Source organism: Aspergillus candidus (genome assembly GCF_002847045.1).
Source record: "Aspergillus candidus strain CBS 102.13 unplaced genomic scaffold BDW47scaffold_61, whole genome shotgun sequence".
NCBI classification, from domain to species: Eukaryota; Fungi; Ascomycota; class Eurotiomycetes; order Eurotiales; family Aspergillaceae; genus Aspergillus; species Aspergillus candidus.
In genome coordinates this window covers 18,221-39,067 of record NW_020194066.1, presented here as the reverse complement: position 1 = coordinate 39,067, position 20,847 = coordinate 18,221, and the positions used below count along the sequence as shown (strand labels likewise).

General features: G+C 53.5%; 8 protein-coding genes across 8 annotated transcripts; 3 read left to right on the top strand and 5 right to left on the bottom strand.

Annotated features, from left to right (window-relative positions):
* Nucleotides 1-237: 237 nt before the first annotated feature.
* Nucleotides 238-2,631, top strand: lcbA (serine C-palmitoyltransferase subunit lcbA). The gene is made up of 4 exons (XM_024814075.1): nucleotides 238-787; nucleotides 876-1,386; nucleotides 1,452-1,943; nucleotides 2,011-2,631. The coding sequence occupies exons 1-4, from the start codon at nucleotides 459-461 to the stop codon at nucleotides 2,191-2,193; spliced, it is 1,515 nt and encodes a 504-aa protein (XP_024668531.1). The 5' UTR covers nucleotides 238-458; the 3' UTR covers nucleotides 2,194-2,631.
* A 441-nt stretch (nucleotides 2,632-3,072) lies between these two features.
* scw4 (putative cell wall glucanase (Scw4)) lies at nucleotides 3,073-4,599 on the top strand. Its single transcript, XM_024818046.1, has 2 exons — nucleotides 3,073-3,436; nucleotides 3,495-4,599. The coding sequence occupies exons 1-2, from the start codon at nucleotides 3,278-3,280 to the stop codon at nucleotides 4,404-4,406; spliced, it is 1,071 nt and encodes a 356-aa protein (XP_024668530.1). The 5' UTR covers nucleotides 3,073-3,277; the 3' UTR covers nucleotides 4,407-4,599.
* Nucleotides 4,600-4,713: 114 nt separating this feature from the next.
* Nucleotides 4,714-7,528, bottom strand: BDW47DRAFT_76512 (DUF2013 domain-containing protein). Its single transcript, XM_024819799.1, has 7 exons — nucleotides 7,327-7,528; nucleotides 7,124-7,216; nucleotides 6,926-7,044; nucleotides 6,621-6,852; nucleotides 6,466-6,566; nucleotides 6,257-6,413; nucleotides 4,714-6,201 (listed from the first exon to the last, which is right to left on the bottom strand). Exons 1-7 carry the CDS (start codon nucleotides 7,364-7,366, stop codon nucleotides 4,922-4,924), a joined length of 2,022 nt encoding a protein of 673 aa, XP_024668529.1. The 5' UTR covers nucleotides 7,367-7,528; the 3' UTR covers nucleotides 4,714-4,921.
* A 390-nt stretch (nucleotides 7,529-7,918) lies between these two features.
* Nucleotides 7,919-9,586, bottom strand: BDW47DRAFT_134259 (flavin-containing monooxygenase). Its single transcript, XM_024818045.1, has one exon. It carries the CDS (start codon nucleotides 9,401-9,403, stop codon nucleotides 7,961-7,963), a length of 1,443 nt encoding a protein of 480 aa, XP_024668528.1. The 5' UTR covers nucleotides 9,404-9,586; the 3' UTR covers nucleotides 7,919-7,960.
* Nucleotides 9,587-9,802: 216 nt separating this feature from the next.
* Nucleotides 9,803-10,368, bottom strand: BDW47DRAFT_112024 (uncharacterized protein). The gene is made up of 2 exons (XM_024814074.1): nucleotides 10,014-10,368; nucleotides 9,803-9,926 (listed from the first exon to the last, which is right to left on the bottom strand). Exons 1-2 carry the CDS (start codon nucleotides 10,359-10,361, stop codon nucleotides 9,876-9,878), a joined length of 399 nt encoding a protein of 132 aa, XP_024668527.1. The 5' UTR covers nucleotides 10,362-10,368; the 3' UTR covers nucleotides 9,803-9,875.
* Nucleotides 10,369-12,212: 1,844 nt separating this feature from the next.
* On the bottom strand, nucleotides 12,213-16,005 carry BDW47DRAFT_112023 (class I alpha-mannosidase 1A). The gene is made up of 5 exons (XM_024814073.1): nucleotides 15,821-16,005; nucleotides 14,722-15,758; nucleotides 13,094-14,659; nucleotides 12,565-12,999; nucleotides 12,213-12,510 (listed from the first exon to the last, which is right to left on the bottom strand). Exons 2-4 carry the CDS (start codon nucleotides 15,747-15,749, stop codon nucleotides 12,951-12,953), a joined length of 2,643 nt encoding a protein of 880 aa, XP_024668526.1. The 5' UTR covers nucleotides 15,750-15,758; nucleotides 15,821-16,005; the 3' UTR covers nucleotides 12,213-12,510; nucleotides 12,565-12,950.
* A 528-nt stretch (nucleotides 16,006-16,533) lies between these two features.
* Nucleotides 16,534-19,745, bottom strand: atgI (autophagy protein ATG9; the record flags this gene model as incomplete). The annotated part of the gene is made up of 2 exons (XM_024818044.1): nucleotides 18,695-19,745; nucleotides 16,534-18,628 (listed from the first exon to the last, which is right to left on the bottom strand). The coding sequence occupies exons 1-2, from the start codon at nucleotides 19,417-19,419 to the stop codon at nucleotides 16,534-16,536; spliced, it is 2,820 nt and encodes a 939-aa protein (XP_024668525.1). The 5' UTR covers nucleotides 19,420-19,745.
* Nucleotides 19,444-20,064, top strand: BDW47DRAFT_120263 (uncharacterized protein; the record flags this gene model as incomplete). The annotated part of the gene is made up of 3 exons (XM_024815465.1): nucleotides 19,444-19,472; nucleotides 19,778-19,844; nucleotides 19,918-20,064. The coding sequence occupies 3 exons, from the start codon at nucleotides 19,444-19,446 to the stop codon at nucleotides 20,062-20,064; spliced, it is 243 nt and encodes an 80-aa protein (XP_024668524.1).
* Between the last annotated feature and the right edge of the window lie 783 nt (nucleotides 20,065-20,847).

The window sequence follows — 20,847 nt, the reverse complement described above, 5'->3', positions numbered from 1 at the left end:
TTGCAAATTCTTCTTGTTCTCTTTTGTTTATGGCAGTCCTTTCAAAGATGATCTTCTTGTAAATCCTGAGCCGAGGCCCGTTTGGCCCGATCGGACACCCCTGTAGTCGCGCCTGAAGCAACTAAGGTCAAATCATGGCAGTAAAAAACACCATGCAGCAGAACAAACGTAGAGATCAAAAAATGAACGCCTGTCCAACACTTGACTGTAAGGGCGTAGGGGGGAAGGGTCACGTGCCACCACGCGAGGATCCGGAAAACGATCGCTGGTGCCTCGACCTTCTCCGTGTCCATTCCGTCCGGCACGTCTACTTCTCTTGCTGCAACTCTCATTTTTTGACCGTCTCTCCTTTCTTCACTTCTCATGGTATCCTGATAATCTCTCTGGTGATCCAATTTATCGCTCTCTGAATTTAACCCCCTCCCGGTCTGGGCGCCGCTGCGTGCACACTGCCCGCCATGGACATCCAGGAGACCCAGCGTCTTTTGTCGGAGTACCTGCACGAACTCTCCAATCTCTTCCACCGGCTCCCCGGTTCAGCCATTTTCCTGCGCTACGTCAAGTCGAGTTATCAGAATGATCCGATCCGATCCGCCGTCGAGTTGTTCCTGTTCCTCTTTGCCGTTCGCTATCTCCTGGCCCCCAAGTATTCGACCAAGCCTGGCGTAGTCCAGCTCTCCGAGGATGAGATCGACGATTTGGTGGACGAGTGGACGCCGGAACCCCTGGTCGGGAAGCCGAGTGCGCTGGAGGAGATGGAGGTGGATAAACGGACCGTGATTGTCGGGTAGGACTATCTATATCCATGTGTTGCTTCGTCGTTGTCACGAAACGCGGGCTGGCTGTATGCTGACGTTGTCGGAATCCCGGAATAGGCCCGTCGGTCCCAAGTCGAAATTGTCTAACGGCCGGACGGTTACGAATCTCGGCTCTTACAACTTCTACAACTTTAATACGAACGAATCGCTCAAGGAAAAGGCTATTCAGACGCTCCGCAACTATGGCGTTGGCCCTTGTGGTCCCCGCGGTTTCTACGGTACCCAGGACGTCCATATGAAGACGGAGGCAGATGTGGCGTCGTTCCTTGGGGTTCCTGATTGTATCATCTACGCCCAGGCTTTCTCGACTATCTCCAGTGTTATCCCGGCGTTCTCCAAGCGTGGGGATATCATCGTGGCGGATAAGGGTGTTAGCTTTGCGATCCGGAAGGGTATCCAGATTTCTCGCAGCATCGTTCGGTGGTATGAGCACAATGACATGGAGGATCTGGAGAGGGTCCTCGCCAAGGTCACCAAGGAGCAGGCCCGCAAGCCTCTCACCCGGCGGTTCATCATCACTGAAGGCCTGTTTGAGTCGTACGGCGACTTGGTCGACTTGCCTAAGATCGTGTGTTTCCCCTCAGCTTCATTCGCCGTGGGAATGGCCAGGACAGAGCTGACTGTGGAGTTTAGATCGAGCTGAAACTCAAGTACAAGTTTCGACTTATCCTGGACGAGTCGTGGTCGTTTGGCGTCCTTGGAAGAACCGGACGGGGCGTGACGGAGCATCAGAACGTGGACGCGGCGGAGGTTGACATGATCGTGGGCTCGCTGGCCGGCCCGTTGATCGCGGGAGGTGGCTTCTGCGCCGGTTCGGAGGAGATTGTCCACCATCAGCGCATTTCCGCGGCCGCGTACACTTTCTCCGCCGCTCTGCCGGCGCTCCTGTCGACTACCGCCAGCGCCACGATCAACATGCTCCAGAACAGTCCCGAGACCGTGTCCCAGCTGCGCGAGTATACTAAGACGCTTCGGGCTCAGCTGGACCCTCGGAGCGATTGGGTGTACTGCATGAGCGCGCCGGAGAACCCGATTTTGCTGCTCGTTATCAAGCCGGAGGTGGTTTCTGCTAAGAAGCTTTCCATTGATGATCAGCAGTTTCTGCTGCAAGATGTTGTCGACGAGGTACGTTCATCACTCTTTGTTTTTCGTTTTCCTTCTTTCCTGTCCTGTGTCTAACAACTCGATGCAGTGCCTTGCAAACGGCGTCCTCATCACCCGTTTGAAGACCCTCCAGGACAACTTTGAACCCAAGCAGTTCATCCCACCGGCATTGAAAGTGTGCGTGACGACCGGCTTAACAAAGAAGGAAATCGAGAAAGCCGGGACGACGATCCGCCATGCCGTCACCAAGGTTCTTAGCAAAAAGAAATAAACGCTGCATACGCCTTGGATCTACCGGAAGATTCGACCACGAAGACTCATGCTCCGATGACGCTTGTTGCCGCCCCTCATATCTCCCTATTTCCTAAACTAAACACCTCCCTTCGTCCCTTGTACAATTTCCCTCCGACCCTGCTGTAAGCACAGCTCCCCATGTGGTCGTCTTACCCACCAGGATGCCGTTTACTCCCCGAGGATGGGCAGCCATGTTCGGACTGCATTGACAGCAGAGAAAAACAAAGCGGTCACCTGCCGCAGGTTAACTTTCCGGTTGACGATTGATTAATTCGTCGAACTTATTCTGTACTGCACATTATTAGAGAATATTTTGTTTAATATGAATTTTTATCCTTTCTTGACAGTGATATTACCAGGGATGACGATAGAAATTGGGGGTGAATTGGAGGGGAGAAAGGGATGGACAGTGACTCCTTGGCGCCTGGGACAACAGGCCAACAACAATCACCAAGACAGAAAACTACCTAGTTAACTGTCCCTCCCACCCAACAGAATGCAAGAAAGCTGACGTCAATCCAGGAAATAAAAAAGGACCCCCTGATTCAGTCTGCACAATTTGAAGAAATTACACGGGTGGGGTGAGATGAGTGAAGAGGGCAGGGACATTCCTCTAATATGAACACAGGGGGTTTCACGGTTTCACCTAGGTATGGGCTATGGGCACTGTGAATGCTGCCCGCCGGGTAAATAGGGTAAGAGGGCACGCTCGTGGATTCTCGCTCCCTCCACATACTTCGCGGTGAATTACACAGGGGCCTGTGCTGGACACACCGGGTACCTGGGATGGAGCATTCACTGGGATCAGACAGGGCTGGAATGGATGGATGGGGTCCTGGGAGGATGGTGTTTCCTGGGTTCCCTTGCTGGGGAAATTCCCCACACTTTATTCTTTCTCTATAACTTCTTTATGATCGTGTCTTCTTCCTAAAGATTGTCAATCTCCATATCGACCTGTCCAGTCAACAGAACGCGTCTGTGCAAGCTTGGAGAGCTTACTATCAAGAACCCATTGTGCACGATCTCAACCTGGATTGACTCCAGCCCCGGACAGATCAACAATGAAGTGCATTATTCTCCTTCTGGCTGTGCTCCTGCTCAGCATCCAGGTGGCTGCGCTTCCTCGCGTTGTCGCCAGAGATGGGCCTTTCGATACTGTGATTGTGCTGGTCGATGAGGCTGGCAAGCCTATCAAATACGTGACGGATGCTGCCAATGGCGTAAGTTCCTTTTCGCCCTCGGCACAAGAACCGTATTTATCTAACAGGAATAAAACAGCTCTTGTCTCAATTCCAGCCGAAGCCCGAGCCCGACCCTAAACCGGAGCCCAAACCCGACCCCAAACCCGACCCCAAACCCGACCCCAAACCCGAACCTAAACCAGAGGAGACCGAACCCAACACCGACGCCCGCGTCCCCCACGGCATCTCCTACAGCCCCTACAACGCCGACGGGACCTGCAAGACGCAATCCCAAGTCAACGCCGACATCGCGCGCATCCAGCCCCAATACGCCTTCGTCCGCATCTACGGCGTCGACTGCGACCAAACACACACAGTAACCACCGCCGCACGGAAACACAACATGCAGGTCTTCGCAGGCATCTACGACCTCCAAGACTACGCCTCCAGCCTCCAAACCATCATCAAGGCCGCCTCATCCGACTGGTCCACAATCCACACCATCTCCATCGGCAACGAGCTCGTCAACCGCGGCCAAGCCACCCCCCAACAAATGGTCCAAGCCCTACAGCAAGCGCGCGACACGCTTCGCCCCGCCGGCTACCAAGGCCCCATCGTAACAGTCGACACCTTCACCATGCTCCTCGCGCATCCCGAGCTGTGCACCGCGTCCGACTACTGCGCGGCGAACTGCCACGCGTTCTTCGACGCAACGCAGTCGGCGGCTGGCGCGGGCGCCTACGTCGCTGGTAAGGCGGGGGAGATCTCGCGCAAGGCGGACGGGAAGCGCGTTGTGATTACCGAGTCTGGGTGGCCACATGCTGGGCAGGCGAATGGGAAGGCTGTGCCTTCTGTGGAGAATAATAGGGCCGCTGTGCAGAGCCTTAGGGAGAGCTTTCGGGGGAATCCGGCGGATTTGGTTCTGTTCTCGGCGTTTGATGATGCTTGGAAGAAGGATGGGGAGGGCACGTTTGGGGCGGAGAGGTTTTGGGGGATCCATGGGTTGTAGTCTCCTTTCTTCTTCTTGTTCCTCCTCTTCTTCTCTGTTTCCTTCTTTGATCCTTCTTGAGGGGAGAGAAAGAAAGAAGGATAAAAGCTGTGATTTTACTGTACCTTACTTTACCTTCTTCTGTGCCTAGTTTCGGCATTCTCGTTCATGTATTTAGTTTAGTTCTTTACTTGACTTGACTTGAGAGATGAATTATTAGCCTTGTACAGTGGCTGGCTGACTGATCATGGTTCTATCTATGACTTGATATCTGTAGTATAAGAGTAGATGAAGTACGTAGTCTGATTATCGACCTGGTCTAGACTAAAGATGAAGGAAAGAAAGTAGAAGATAGAAGCAAGTAAGAGTAATGCCTAGCTATGCCAAGTAAATGAATAATAATGATAATAATGATGATAACCCACCGATGCAAGAAAAAATGAATAATTACTATTGATCAGGAAGATAAGCAAAACCCAGCAAGAAAGCAAGCGCGCCGTTATGCGGTGTGTTATAAGATGGATGCGTTCTGCATGTCAACGTCCAGCTCCATCGTTGATAGACACACTCTGCACCGCTTCCTCCACACTGACTTTTGCTTCTTCGGGAGGATGGGTGTTGTTCGGCGTTGTTGGGCTGTCCGCCCCGTCCTGTCGGATGCTGCCTGCTCGCCATCTGCGCGTCTTGGGCGGCTCGGGCTTCTGCCCGTGTTTGCCGGGCGTGGACGGCGTCGGCGGGAGGCTATGTTGCTGCCGCGAGGGGCTCGTCACGGGCGTGCAGTGGCTGGAGAAGTGTTGCACGGCTGGATGCGCGGATCGGCGCGGGGGCGGCACCGCAGGCGGGGGATTAGAGGCCGAGCGGCGGGCGTGCGCTGGCACGGGCGGCGGCGCCAGGGTACTTGCCGCGGAGTACCGGCGATCTCCGTGGGCGTGTAGGTGCGCGCTGGGAAATGGGGACGGGGATGCCGGGGTAATGGGGCTGGGAGGGATGGGTGATTCCTCCGGGATGCGGTGGGCGTTGGCGCCGTCTTCGTCTTCGACGTGGGTTCGTCGTCCGCGCCAGCGTCGTGCTTTGGGCGGGAGGGGCTTGACCTTGGGCTTGACGACGGTGTGAGTGGGCCGCTTTTCGGGGCCGTAATTGTCGTTGCGGCTCGGGGTGATGATGCCCGGTTTCTCGTGCTGCGTGGCCACCTCTTGGACGCTAAGGGACGAGGACGAGCCTTGCTCCAACTGCATGCCAAGCCGCTGCGCCTGGCTAGGCTTGCGCTCCGCGTACGGCGTCGACAGTGCGTTGGGTCGCGTTGGAGATTGGGCGTCGGATGAACTGCCGCTTGACGAGTAAGTTTGCGAAGGTTCCAGCGGTGTGCCGATCTCGCTCGTGTCTGGGACGGAGTCTTTCCTCTGTGCCGCCTGCTTCTGAGCCTCGTCCGTCTCGCGAAGCCAGTCGACCGTGGCGCAACGCGCAACGAGCCGCCGTGTGGTCTCGTCCACCTCATCGAAGTGCATGATCTTCTCGTGGTCGACCTCGCCCGCGGTGGTGGGCAGCTGGCCCCTGACTAGGATGCTGAGCATCCTGTGAAGTTCGTCCCGCTTGTAGAACGGGGGGTTTCTCAGTTGGGTATGCGCCAGCAAAGGGTACAGCACGCGGAGGTAGGTGTGTCGCAGCGCCGCCGCCTCCTCGGGGAGGTCCAGCAGGTTGCGGATGAGAATGTCCACGAGGACGTGAAGATCATTTGTATAAAAGTATTCGTATGTGCTGGGGGTCGTGAATATTAGGTAGAGGAGTTTGAGGGTCAAAAGCTGAAGAGAGGTTTCGGCTGGGGCTGTTAGAACCTTGCTTGGAGGAAGTCAACCAGGAGACCGGGGACATACCTTCTCGATTAATGAGGAGGATGATGTTCTCGCCAAAGGTTTTGTAGAGGTTGCCGTTCATAGACAGGACTTTGATCACTCGGTTGGTCAAGGTGGTCGACGACCGTTCGCTGATAGGATCGTGGGCCGAGATCATGAATTGCTCGTTCAGCACCAACTGCACAATGAGCCTCTGCACCAAGCGCACCGGACTGCCTGTCAACACTTACCAGAACACGAATGACCGGATAGTGGTACGGATCGTTGACATCGTACGAGAGATTTTCGATGATGTTGAAGAGACTCTTGATGAAGTCGTCGTCCACGAGTACTACCACCTTGTTAATTATCATCTCCCACCGCCGTAATCAACCAAGGTACCTACCCAGGTCTTCCACCTTGATGCGCTGAATGCGGGACATTTCATACAGCAAGTCCATCAGGAGTCGATGGAGCCCAGCTCCATCGTCACCTATAGCCTTATTCTGCGCCTGAAGAAGTTCCACCAATCGCGGAAAAGCGCACTCCTCATTCATCATGCGGAAGACGATCTCATTCTGCTGGCCGTCGAAGAGAAGATACGATGCGATCAGGAGAAGGGTGTTCGGGTCGTCGTCCTGGTAAAGCATCAACTTGTCAGCACAAGGCGGTTCGGTTCGTGCAGGAGGAATTGGCTGTCGCTGGCCGTACCTGCAAGAGGCCATAGATCATCTGTCGGCGCACATAGTCGCCATGGTGAGCGAAGATGCTCGACGTGAGTAGCTTGTAGGAACAGCGCGAAACGGCCAGCGCGGAGTGGAGATATTCATCTGAAGGTGGTCAGGGGAGAATTCGACGAGAGGAACGAGAATATCATCGAGCCGCGAACGATATGAAAGAAGGACGGACCTCTGTAATGGGCAGCCAGACTCAGATAAGTCCGCAGGGCATCGTCGATGCTGTCTTCGGAGGAGCAAGGGGTGGAAACAATCTCTTGGATTTCTGCGCCAGTCAGCTTCTGCATGAAGATCTAAGCAAACAAGGTAGAATCCCAGTAGAAGAGACAGAAGAAGCAAGGAAGGGCATGTGGATCGTTTGTTAATTGGACTGACCATCCCAGAACTGGTGTTCGGAGTCGACCACCATCTCCATTGCCCACGGTCGATCGGCGTCTTCGTCGTCGGATGAGTTGGACCGTGACACTCATCCCGGGATGTGCCTGACCAGAGGTTGCAGGAGAGGAGGACTGGAGGGGGGTAGTTAGACCAGGAGGAGAAGGGAAAGAAGAGGGAGGAGGGGAGATGAAGGTGAAGCCGAAGAAGATGATGATGATGATGTAGTGACCAAAGCACCATAACAAATCAAGCGGGAGTCGCTCGACCCACACTAACCCGATCGGTGTAGCCTCATCCGTCTATACTCTCCATCTATTTACTTCTTCTTCTCGTCTTCCTCCACTTCTTTTGACAATGATACCTGTACACCTGTTGAGTTTGTTGTTCCTGTATTCTACACAGGTGACATGATGTGATCCTATTTGCGAGGGATTGAAAAGGACGGCAGACAAGACACCGCTACCTTTTACATACCCGCCGCTCTACCAAGAGGGACGACCAGTTAATCGCTCTATGATGGCGCAGGTTTTGAATCTGACTGTATTGGTTAATGGATAGGGGTAAAAATACAGCAGTCAATGGGATGTGGCCATGATCCACCCACTCAGGTCTCTACAAAGGAGCCCCCAAGTCAAGTCACCTCCAGTCCTTCTTCAAGGCTTCCATACTTGGCAAACAACCATTCAGACAGATAATTGTCATGTGGGCACCAGGGTCTCTGCTTTGCCGCGCGAGGCAAGATCTCTGCCCCCTTGACTATGTACGTCGATTTCAGGTCCAACAGCTGCTTCTCCTCTAGCTTAGAACCGCCCGGCACCCGAGGCACGGCCATGGAATGCTGGTGGTCTGCCATCGATCGCAGCAGACGACAGATCAGACGCATTTTGGCGTCAACCCCGAGCGTCCACGAAGCGTTGGTGTATCCGGTAAGCATGGCCATATTCGGGAGATCCTGCAACATCACCCCGTTCCACGTGTACTTCTCCGGCAAAGGGTATTTCTCGTCATCAACATAAAATGACGCACCCCCCGCCATCTGCAACCGCATGCCCGTGGCTGTCACAATCATATCCGCCTCCAGCTTCTTCTCGGAGTCTAGGATGATACCGTCGGCGACCACCTCCCGGATCGTGCCCGTCTCGACATCCGCACGGCCCGTATGCAAGCTGGCAAAGAAGTCTCCGTCCGGACAGATGCATAGCCGCTGCTCCCAGGGATTGTACTTGGGATCAAAGTGCGGACTGCAGGGGATCTGTGGCGGGATCCTGTTCGAAACGATCAACCGGAACAGCCAGCGCGTAAAGCGGGGAAACGTCTGGCAGAAGAGCACCGTCAGACGCGAGGTGATGATCCATCGAGCACGTTTGATTCTGTGAGCCACTCGGGGAGGGAACAAGGCGTCCACGGTAGTACGTGTATTCTTGTTTACCATGGGCAAGATATATGTCGGACTGCGCTGCAACATCGTGACCTTGGCTGCTTTCTCCACCAGACGAGGCAACAGCGTTACAGCCGTAGCGCCACTACCGATGATGACAATCCGTTTACCCTCGTAGTCCAGGTTCGCAGGCCAAAACTGCGGGTGGACGACCTGGCGCTCAAACCGATCCAGGCCGGGAATGGGAGAATCCAGCGGTTTGTCATAGTCGTAGTACCCGGTGCCCAGGATGATGAACCGCGTGATGTACAGAACTAGTTGGCCCTGGTGGTCCACCAAGAGCGTCCAGAGATTCTCGGTGGAAGACCAATGATAGGAAAGTACCCGATGCCGGAACACGACATGGCGGTCGATGTCATAGTGAGCGGCCGCACGACGGATATAGCCTGCAATGGACTCCCCGTCCGCAATGGGGTTAAATTCGTCCCAGGGGAACCACGAGAAGCCAAAAGTGAAGAGGTCCGAGTCCGAGCGCACACCCGGGTAGCGGAACAGATCCCAGGTGCCCCCGATGGCGCTGCGGGCCTCAAGGATGACGTACGGGTGATCTGGCAGCTCAGACTGGAGCCGGTAGGCTGCGTTGATACCAGCGATGCCAGCACCGACGATGATAACGGAATAATGATGCGTCTCCATAGTGGTGTGCTTAGGGCAAGACAAGGTGGATGATGAGGTTGGAGGACCCAGTCTACTTCACCTGTTCAATGAAGACTTACGGACGGCCTGCAGGTGCCTATCTATGTCGCAGCTATTCTATTGAAACCACCAAGTCTGATCGTCACTGCCTTGTCAATCAGATTTAATCATGCTAATGGCAAGTGCGGTCTTTTTTCCTTCCCCTCTATGGAAAGAGCAATCTGGAAAGCATTGCTTTGTGCTTGAGGAAGGAGTGATAAGAAGATAAGCCACATAGAGGGTGTCCCTCCCGAAAGGACCAACCCTGATGTGCCATCGCCCACCCATATATCCAAGAAATCAAGAAGCCCTACGACATGGGATTAGGATACATAAACATGACATCCCCAGAGGAAGCGTGTCCAGCACCGCGAACCAACCAGGGAGACATAATGTGAAGAAAGGACCAGTATCAAACAATCCATCAGGCAACTCAACTTCTCAGCGCCTTCTCACTCCGCTTCTTTATCGGAATGAACTGCACCTATAATCAAGATTGGTGAGAATTTATCTAACAAGATCTAGGGAAGGAGAGAGAAGATATAAGGGAGAGAGAAAGAAGAGAACAAACCTCGTATTGCTTAAATGGTCCCTCATAGACTTTTCCAGGCTGAACAGTCGCCCCCTCCCCCGAGCACCTCTTGTCCTCGCCCTCCGTGGGACCCCGGTAAACAGTGACAACAAAATCTCCCGGATTGCCCTTGATAAAACGAAGTTCGTCGCCGTTGGACAGGTCGCCGCATTCGATAACGTTGCGGCCGCTGGCAAGGTCTTCGTATTGATCGGGCTTAGGGGGTTTGGCATCGTCTTCCTTAGTCTTATATCCTCGGATGGACCATGATCCTTCGCCTGAGTCGGAGTCTGCGGTGACTAGGGGGAGGAGGGCGAGGGGGAGGAGAATGAGGTTCGAGAGGTGCATATTGTATAATAGTCTTCCTTGATCGGTTGATTGATCTCCGGAGATTGGATGGAATGATGAAGTTGAGTAAGTGCACAAGCCCAACCACGGGAGACAAAAAGATATTTATAACTATCTACCTATGCAAGGCCGCCCCTAAAGGTTGGCCTCAACGGCCGAAAAAAGTACAAAATAAATACCATGGGGCTAACACAGGACAAGGCTGGCTGCGCCTCGAGAATAAGCAAGACCACAAATGGCCCCCATACCCAACTCTCGCTTGCCCCGCGACCTGAACGGACCCAGTCAATCACAGACAAGAACAAGCACTCGGTTTGTCACATTTCGCATCAAAGCGTTTCACCAAAACAAGTAGTCCGGCTAGGGCCAACAGCTTGTCGAGATAGGCCTATAGAAAGGACCCAAGCCGTGAGCGGGATGGGCGAGGGAAGGCCTAGCTTCATAATTGTTTCCCTAAATATACACTCTCGGACAAAGAAGCAGGCATCATCAATCCATGCGGGTAGCCATGGGGTTACAGCCCAGCGTGGTTCAGAACAGAGCTGGAAAAACCCTTGGCATGATTCACAAAGTAACCTTTCTGATTAAGAAATTGACCTACTCTCTAAACCACGCTCAGCAGCTTTTGTCCCCTTTAAAAGTGCCTGCGTAGTCTCTAAAGCACCCCGTGTCGAGCGCCTAAAACACTCAAGAAACCCTATAGAGAACCTTTCATGGAGCCCTACTAGAACCCCAATGACTTTACTGGACATTACTGGACATTACTGGAACCTACTGGACCCTACTGGACATAGGGGCTATATAACTGTTTTGCAGGGCTATGAACGGATGCTTTGTAGTGTGAATATAGTTTCAAGAGGGTTGGATTCCTGAATCATGCTCAACATTGTATGTGGGCGGGGAGTTCAGCGTGGTTCAGGATTTGAGTGTGATTTTCTCAACCATGATCAGCACTAGTCTGAACCACGCTCAGCTGTAACTCCAGCCACAAGGGGTTCGCCACCAGGGATGTAATCCAAAGCAGTTAGTCAATCCAAATAAAGAAAATCAGTTTGTACACTTGACTCCTGAGGTGGAAGTAGGTCAAGAGTTCAGGTGAAAGTCTTCGGTAAGTCTGACCAAGAGGTCATGTGATGGTTCTTCTTTTCATGTCAAGTGGGTCTAAACACGTTATTATAGAATTTTCTTGATATTTATGACATGTTTTCTGAAAACTAGCTCAAAGCTATTTTTTTTAAAAAATATATATATAGAGAGAGAGAGAGAGAGAGAGAGAGAGAGAGAGAGAGAGAGAAAGTATAATGAGAACACAGGCAGGGAAATAGGTGAGAGAGCAGGAGGAGAGACCTGAGGAGAGGCCTGGGAGGGGGAAGATAGGGAGAGAGGGGGACAGGTGAGTAGTAGGAGAGATGTATAATAAGAAAACAGCGAGTTTACGCAGAATGGAGAAAGGAGATTTATTTGGACTCGATCATGGAACATTATCTGAACAGGTTTAGACGGTTCGACCCGAGCTGCAGGCCCACTTTCATCTCATTGACACTACAAAGACAGACGAACGTCCTCGGACAAGCCACACGGATCCAAGCGCTTGTTTAATCGTCCTTCAATTTAGCATAGCCATTATCTAGTAGCCAGTTGAAGGTCTCCTCTCCAAACTATTCATAGCATCGGACGTGGCTGATTGACGGTATACTGTACTGTACTGTCTCCTGTTAGTCGCAAGATCGGCGCGCCCCGCCTCTCAGCTCGCTTGATCAAACCGCTATAATCATTAATGCAGGCGGTCGTTAGTGTCGTTGGCCAGCTTGTCTATTTTCTTCGGAACCTGTGATCCTGATGTTGATATGTAGGTAGATCCTACTACAAGTCTCTATTATACTAGGTAGATGTAGGTATCGAGATGGGACTCGATTATATCCACCATTCTAACAATCCTATCATGACAATTACTCAACCCTCAATCACCACCGGAGTACTCTCCACCTATATAACGAACCATTCGATCATATTAGACAGCCCAAACCAAAAGACCCAGACAGAATTTCAAGATTCCAAAAAACCCCAACCAAGCAAGAAGGAACAATTAAACAAGAAAGTAGAAAAGAACCCAAAAAAGAAGGCGGCGCATTGCGAGGAAACCCCACAGCTGTCAGACAGTCAGCCCTGAGAAAACCGCTAACCCTACTTGACAATGACGTACATTGGTAGTCTGCGTCTTACTTCATTCATTCTAGCCTCACTCGCCTGCTCTTCCCTCTTCTTTTGAGTAGATCCATGCGTACACACCAGGTAATTGAATCAATAAGAAAAAAATAAGTCCTATACGATTGCAATAAACCATAGCAACCCTTATAGAACAGAATATACACCCCAACCCAGTCATTTACCATGCAAGGTACATACAATGCCCGAAAAAGAATTAAAATAAAGCCACCCGCTCATAAGCAATCCGTATCCTTTTCATCATCAGAAGTAAGTAAGCAATAAACATCATGTGCGTAAATTAGTTGGTGTTGATATGGTTGGTAGGGTCGGATATTTCGCGATTCAACACCGTCAGAAGAGATAGACCTAAGAAAGAAAGGTTCATGAGGACGTTGAGCTGGGTCGTTTGAGGGGGTGGGCTTCTGTGTTTCTGCGAGATATTAGTTTTGAACCTTCCCTTTTCTTTTCTTGTATTCCTTCTCTCTACAAGAAAAAGAAACACAGGGAAGGGGAATGGAACATACAAAACATAATCATCCAAGCTCACAACCCCGGGATCACAAAACAGCAGATAGAAATACTTCAGTGTCTCCGCCAACCAAAACGACTCCATCTCATCCAGTAGCACCGGATCCGTAACGGTGACATCGCTGATCGCCGAGTGCGCGATCCCCGTTCTTGTTATCTTAGAGACGGCTTCGAACATCTTCCACCCGCGCTCGCGCCAGTACTCGTCGCCCGTTAGTCGGAACATGATAAACACGGACTCGATCGCCTCGGGACGAAGCTTGTAGAGACGGGAGGTGATGCGCGTTACGCCGGGTGGGAGGTGTTCGCTTGTGATTCGTGAGGATACATATGCTTGGTGGGATGGTGGTTCCTCTGAGCTTTCTTTGGGTGATGAAGACTCGGATGAGGATGATGATGATGATGACTCGGGTGACTCGTGGGTTGGGATGTCGGTTGGTCGGCGTTTGGGCTGAGCGACGACGTGCCAGCGTTTGCTATTTCTCAAGCCGACGCTGCCTGGCTTCTTTGGCCCTTCCTTTTGTTGTTGCTGTTGCTGCTGCTTCTGCGAGGGTGGCGGGCGGGCGAGTCGCTGCTCCATGTAGGGGTCGAGCGCTTTGTGATAAGCGGTCTCGTCCCACGGGCAGGATTGCGGATCTTTGCAGGGGACAAGGTCGAATCGCTCCGGCATGATGCCAGTCTTAGTCGCCTGGTAAGCCCACACGCAGCCGTCCGTCAGCTTGCGGGCGAGATCCATGTCACTGTCAATGCCGAACAGCTTTGCGCCGATGGCGACCATGCCGCCTGCAAAGCACGACAGGTGCGTGCCCTCGTACTTGTGCTTCATCTGGTCTGGTGTAGCGTGGGCAACTGGCGTCGACAGGCTCACTGACGCTAGGAAGCGCACGTTGGTCGTGCCCTTGGCCATTGGCCGGAAGACGAGGTGCTTGCGCGCGGCTGTCATAGCCTTTTCGTACATCGTCTGATACTGCGGGTTCAGGCCGCCGAGCAGCATGTGCTCCTTGGGTAGGTACTCGTACGCCGAGTCGGCTAGCGCTCCCATCCCGAAGGTGTCGAACTCTGTCGCCGGACTGCGGAGCCCGTCCTTGCAGATTGTGTCTCCGTCTGCATCTGCGTTCGCTTCTGGCAGCGCCCTGCTTTCTAGTCGTACGGCATCGGGACCTGGTGTCTCCGTGCGGGAAGCGTCATGCGACTTGAAGTAGTCTGTGTAACTTTCGAGGTCCGAGGGTAGCGGCTTTGCGCCTGTACCTGAGGTAGAGCCTGTGTCTGAGGTAGAGCCTGTGTCGGAGGTAGAGCCTGTGTCGGGGGTAGAGAGCTCTGGATCCAGCGGGGCCTTGGCTGTGGCTGCCTTGCACCCCGAGGCATCTACCTTGATCGGCCACAGACCCGGTAGTTTCGTTGAGTCCTGCATTTTCTCCAGTTCGTTCGTGATGCGCGCAATGGCGTCGTAGTACTTGTCTTCCTTGGTCAGTTGTGCCAGACGCGTGAACTCCACCGACAGAGAGCCGAGCTCTGCCAGTACGGCCTTCGCATCTGCGCTGTGCGGCTTGGAGGTGTAATTCCTGCAAACAAACACATCTAATCAGCAACAGGGACTCATCTCATCGCTCCAGAAAATACCTACGGCGCCCAATTGTAAAAAAGAGCCGGCATCCGATTTGGCGTATCAAACGCGCCGATTAGAATCTCCGCCAGCTCTTTAGCCTTATCCAGAAGCACCGGATACCGATGCTCCGACACATCGTACGCCCCCAGCAGACCCCCCAAGTAGCGAATAACCGTCTCAAACATGGGGATATCCTTGCGCCTGCACGTCGTAAAATCAATCATCTTGACACGATCCACCGCAATGACGAACTCCTCGCGCAAGTCCATAATCCACAACGTGTCAAGCGTATCCACCAGCGTGGCGCCCCAGCCGTTGAACGGGTCGCGGGAACCCCCGCGGACGGGGGTGATTTCGTCATGCCCCATAGCGGCGACCTTGTACCCGTTCCATGCGTGCACGAAGGTCTCTTTGATTTGGGACAGACGCTGCAGGCGCTTCATCTTGTCGTGGGACGACTCGTCTTTGAATGTGGCTTGTAGTTTGGGGAGTTGGTGTGGTTGGTCGCTTGGGAGCTTGATGAGCTCCTCTGCGGGGAGTGGAAAGTGCTCGCGCGGCTTTGTCCAGTGTGCTGCTGGCCGGTTCGACTCGGGTCCCTCAACCTCTAGTCGGCCTTTGGCGAAGGAGCCATGGTCCGTGTCGGGGGCGTTCGGCCAGGAATCCCTGTCCTTGCCTGACTCTGCGAGAGAAGCATCGGGGTGCTGCTCTGTGGGCGATTTCGCGGAGGCGGTGTCGGTGTCTAGTTTGCTGGGGCGATCCTCTGGTTGTTGGGACAGGCCAGGACCGGACTGGAAGTCGTGCGACGGTGGAGGAGGAGGGGGAGGAGGGGCGAGAGGGGCCTGGGGCGACAAGGGGGCTTGCTGGAGCTTGTTTGCGTTGACGTGGGGACGTAGGGAGAAGGGAAAACGCTTGGTGTTTGCCGAGGGTGGAGCGCGAATAATATCATATGGAATCGGGTGTTCGCGAGAGCGCGTAAAGTGAATTAGGGTCAGGATTAGGACGGTAGCTAAGACCAGTGGGATACGGTAGCGACGGGCTCGAATCATGATGTTCGTCTAGACAGAGGGGTTAGTTGGATACGATTGGAGTAGAAGTCATAACCGAATGGCATCCTCACTATGTGGTTATTATTATTATCTCATTACCTAAGTATAGGAATGATCCTCAGTCAATCAATAGTCAGTAGGTTGAGGATAGATAGAGCATGGCGGGGAAAATCCAGCTCTGTCAACGAGAGAGAAAGAGAAAGACAAAGTCAGCCTGACTCAAGAGACCAAAACAAAGAGACGAAGAGAAGTGAAATGAAGAAGGAGAAGAAAACAAAGTGAGAAAGAAGAAGAGAAAAGAAAGACCCAACAACCAACTAGTCCCCCAGCCAAGCCCGTCTAGACCGCAAAACCGCTTCCTCCATTAGGCTTAGGTATATCTGGCATGGTATGTACCATACTATGTATGTACGATGTATATCAGATGGAGACTATTTATGACAACAAGGATGGATCCAATTGCAAACCGGGTTGCTGCCAGGAGTGGATCCTCCTGCAGGAATGATATTCCATTATTCGTCTAGTTCCTGGTGATGCATCATACCATTTGCTCACCTCTACTTTGCTTGATGGAGTTGGATTAGGGTGGTTTTTTATTTTGGCAGTTTTCTTCCTGAGTTTCTGTGCAAACCTTTGGATCTTGGTTTGGTCTGGTCAAGGCAGGGGTTGGTTGGATTTGGCTTTGTTTACGCGCCAAGGGCAAACATTCCCCTCTCCAGATGAACACTCGAAAAAAGAATGTAAGGTAGATTGAGGTATAATCGTTCGATTTCATAATAAACTATTAGAGACCCACGGTCGTCCGTCCCCGGTGGTCTTTGTTCACCTTCTGGAACTGCTGGATAAGTCCCAACACCCCTGCCCCCCCGGTGATCGCATCGACTTCCTCCCCTTCGTCCCCCTCGTGCGTTTCCTCTCCCATGAGGTTCACCCGCCATGACTCCCCCAGATTGCTACCGCTGGCGCCAACCCCATCCCCGCTGGATCCAGTCCCGTGGTGGGGAGACCCTCCACTGCCCCTCGCGGGTAGGGATTCGTCGTCATCCTCGATGGGACTGGTCACCGTCGGCGCCGCGCGCGAGGGACGATACCGCGAATAGACCCCAGGGCGGTGGGAGGACCGGAACCCGGACGCAGATGGCTGGTGGTGCGGGTCGAGGAGAACGGATGGCGCCGGGGACGCGTGGTCACCCACCCCCGAGGGCCCCGCGCGCGGCCCCAGGTACGACTGAGCACCGCCGGGGGGCGTGTGGCGCATCCGCGCGGGGTCCGGCCGCTCCCCCCAGTGACCCATGTCGGCCATCGACGGCGTGCCCAGCGTCGGGAACGCCGGGGGTGGGTGAAACTGGCGTCGCGTGGCTGGGTGACCGCCGCGATTATTGGCCCCGTAATTGTCTAAGAACCCGTAGTACGACGCCAGCATCTTGCCGTCCTTGGTCGAATAGTAGTCCCCGCGAAGGTCGGGCCCCCCTCGCACCCCTGGAGGTCCCTGGGGAATCGCGTTGGTGCCTTTCTTGAAGTCGAACACCGCGAAGGAGCATAGATACCCCATCCCGTCCACGTGCACCGTGAACTCCCGGAAAAAGTCGATGAGGCGGTCACTGGACTTGGGCAGGCTGAACCAGAGAATAAACGGCGTGAAGATCAGACTCAGGATCTCCTCCGCGAAGCTGACGATCTTCATCTGGAATAACGCGGCAAACTCTTTGCGCACGTCGTCGCTGTGCAGCCGGCCTTTCCAGTGGCTGGGGCAGTAGTGCGTAAATTCGATCACCTCCGACAGAGCAAACTCGGGATCGAACACGTTGGTCTCTTCAGGGACCAACCCGTTGGCGACGGCCCAGACGGACCCAAAGATACCCAGATAGAAGAGCACCGTTCGATCCGGCGTGATCTCAAAGCCCAGGAACAACTCCGGGTCGACCAGTGACGCCAGCGCCAGCACAGATGCAAGGGCACCCGCGACGAAGGCCACAAACCCAGCCGCCTGGATGGTCTTGTCTTTGGGGAACTGGTCCAGATAACGGTTGGCGAACGGATAGGACATGTTGATGCGGCGGTCAAACAGATGCCACAGCTCGTTGAACTCACGGAACTTCCATTCGGCCAGCGCGGTGTATTGGCGAGATCCGATCCGAGACGGGTTCTTCTTGTACTCGTTGAAGTAGCGGAAAAAGTAATGAATCATGAAATAGACGATGATGAACGGGGCGACGAAGACGTTCATGATCCCCGCAAAGATGAACCGTCGTCGCAGGCCCTCGCCCAAGGCCTTACGATGGGTGTCCTTCAGGAACAGAGTCCGCACCTGGCCCTGCTCATCGAACACGTAGTCCATCACACAGAGATTAAGGTTCCATTCCAGCGTCCTCGAGAACAGTGGGCGATTTCTGAAGAACGGAATCGGTAGAGTGAGGTCGAGTATATCTTTGTTGATCAGTGCAATCAGATAATTCTCCTTGCGCATCAGCCGATTGGCAATGTCGTGTGCGTCCATGCGCTGTTTCGACTGACTGCCGATGTACTTGCGGTGTTTGGCGGACACCGTACCAGCCGTCGCTGGGTTGGAGTCGCGCAGGGTCATCAGCCGGCTGACGACTTCCTGCCACGAGATCGTCTGGATTTCCGCATCCGTGATCCCGAGCAAGTAGTGGAAAAAGTCATGCATATGCTTTAATCGTCGGATGTCGAAGAGATACTGAAATGCCTTGCCGATCCAGAATAGTGTCAACAGCCAGAGTAGAAACGTCGACGACATGGACATCTTGTTGGTACATTTCTGGATCAGTATGTCGTCTAGTCGTCTACTGCCCCGAAACTCGCGATAATCGATGCAGTTGGTGAGGAACACCCCGAATCCCACGATGAACGCAAAGGTTCTGCCATCTGTTAGACCACCGGCCTCCTTGCAATTTTATTGATCGGGAAGTCAGGGAAGCACATACAAGAGGTTCAGAAAACGGTTCAGCAATATGGACCAGATCCCATTCCCGGTAAAATACGAGTAGACGTCTTTCAAGAAGTTGTCCAGGTTTTCTACGTTGGCCCACATCCATAGGGCCTTCTCTTTGGGGTCTACAGTCGCCATATTTGGAAGGCCCTGAGACCAGATCACTCCCGGACGACGTCTCCGCCGGTCGTCGTGGATCGGCAACCGTTCTCGGGCAGATTCCCAGTGAACTCGGTCATCCCGAGACGAGGGCCCACCGACCAGGGGCTCTGGTACGTGAAGGTGATGGGGGCTGGGTGGAGGCGGTAGTCGGGACTTCAGGTCATCGTCATCGTGCCCTTCCACCAGCAGGGATGCCGGGACATCGTCATCCCCATCATCCGGGTCATGCCGTGGCGAGGCCCCTCGCATCCACCGTGGTCGGCTGGGTTTGCGACGGCGAGAGCCCGCTTTCGGCGGCCCCCCCCTGGATGTTCTTTGCGGGCTCCTTTGTGTCAGGAACGCATCGCTTTCGCTGGGCATGTCATCTCTCTCCGCCTCGGCCATGGCCTCCTCCAACTCGTGATCGGTATATTGTTGCCTCGCTCCATCCTCGAATTCTAATCCACCTCGTTCCTCCACGTCTAGATCGGAATCCGCATCGTGTTGTCGGATGGTCTCGTATACCGAGGGTGAGCCGTTCGGAGGGAGGAACCGTGATAGGATGTTGGAGGCCATCATCTTGAAGGTTCTTCAAAGAATCCGATGCGACTACAGTCATACAGTAGGAATCAGTACGTAGCAATCTTCACCCATAGTCCGAGTCAAAACTCAGAGGAGGGTCCAAGAGCAGGCCATGTGATGGCAAGCGATGTGGAACAACAACTCGACTCTCCTCTGAACCAGGCGGCACAACTATGAATAGATCTAGATCCCCAGGTCAAAGAGGTATAGTATAGAAGACAAAAGAAGGGAACTGAAGAAGTAAATAAGACAAGTAAATAAGCAGATAGAAAACAAGATGAGGAGTCCAAGGCAGGTCGTTTGACCAGTCGAGGAGGTGAAGATGGCCGGTCGAATGACACTGATGAATGATAAGCTGCTTCTTGCCGCCCTATGATGCAAGGCGGTCAGCGCTGGCGCTGCTATCAGTGGTGCCTGAGGCTGTCACGCCGATCAGCTGATCTTGGTACCCGGAACAACGGTTGATCCTCTTTATAGATCACGTGATGCTCACAGACTCTACTGCTATGTATGTACAGCATCAACAGGGTAAGATACTGGAGATATTACTCGGTCGAGGTCACGGAATACTTTTCCAAGCTACTCCGAACTGTCTCTGACGACACGAGTCAGGTCCAGGCGGATTGGACTTGCTCGGGATGAGCCGCCAACAGCCATCTTTCCAGTTGATTGGTGCCGTTGGTTCAGAGATCCTTCCATCTCTGGTTCGTGCGGGGTTCGTCTTCTCCCCCAATGCCTCATCGTACCTTGGATACTACTGTTCTTCCGGACTTTTGTCGAGAGTATCAGACTCACCTGGTCTGCGGTTGAATGGCCTTCACGGACATGTAGGGATTGACTCCTAGTGTCCGTCGAATTGTCGCCACATAATAATCGAGGGGGTGTGATCCGCTTTTCCCTCTTTTCTTTCTGAGAGAGAGGGGCGAGAGGAGAGGGGAGGGGTGGGGGTTTTTTTTCCCAAAAGGTTCATATTTTCGGAACAGCCCCATAGCATCAAGTTTCTACCGACATGTCGGGTCACGAGCGCGGGATTTGAGCAGAACGGAGCTAAATATCTGCCGCTGTGTCGCCGGCCCTCGAGTGGCGTCAGCGATTTTGACAAAGATAGTGCGAGACCGCGAGGACGGCCGAAAGGGAAAAAAAAAACCCACACAGACCACTGACTAGTGTCCACTAAATCGGAGGTGACCCCCATTACCGTGATAGTCTGCAGCGTACAGGCCACCCAGACCACCCACTAGGTCGTGGTCATCACCCCGTTTCCACCGGCGCGGCTGTACGTGCGTTGCTTGGTGTCAATGACGAACAACCAGGCGCTAACCCATGTCCTTTGGAACACCTTCTTGCAGAATGACCACAACCCCTGTCGGGATATGGGGAGATGTTCTGGCTCCTCAGGGATCTGGAGGTTCTGGACGCCTGAAA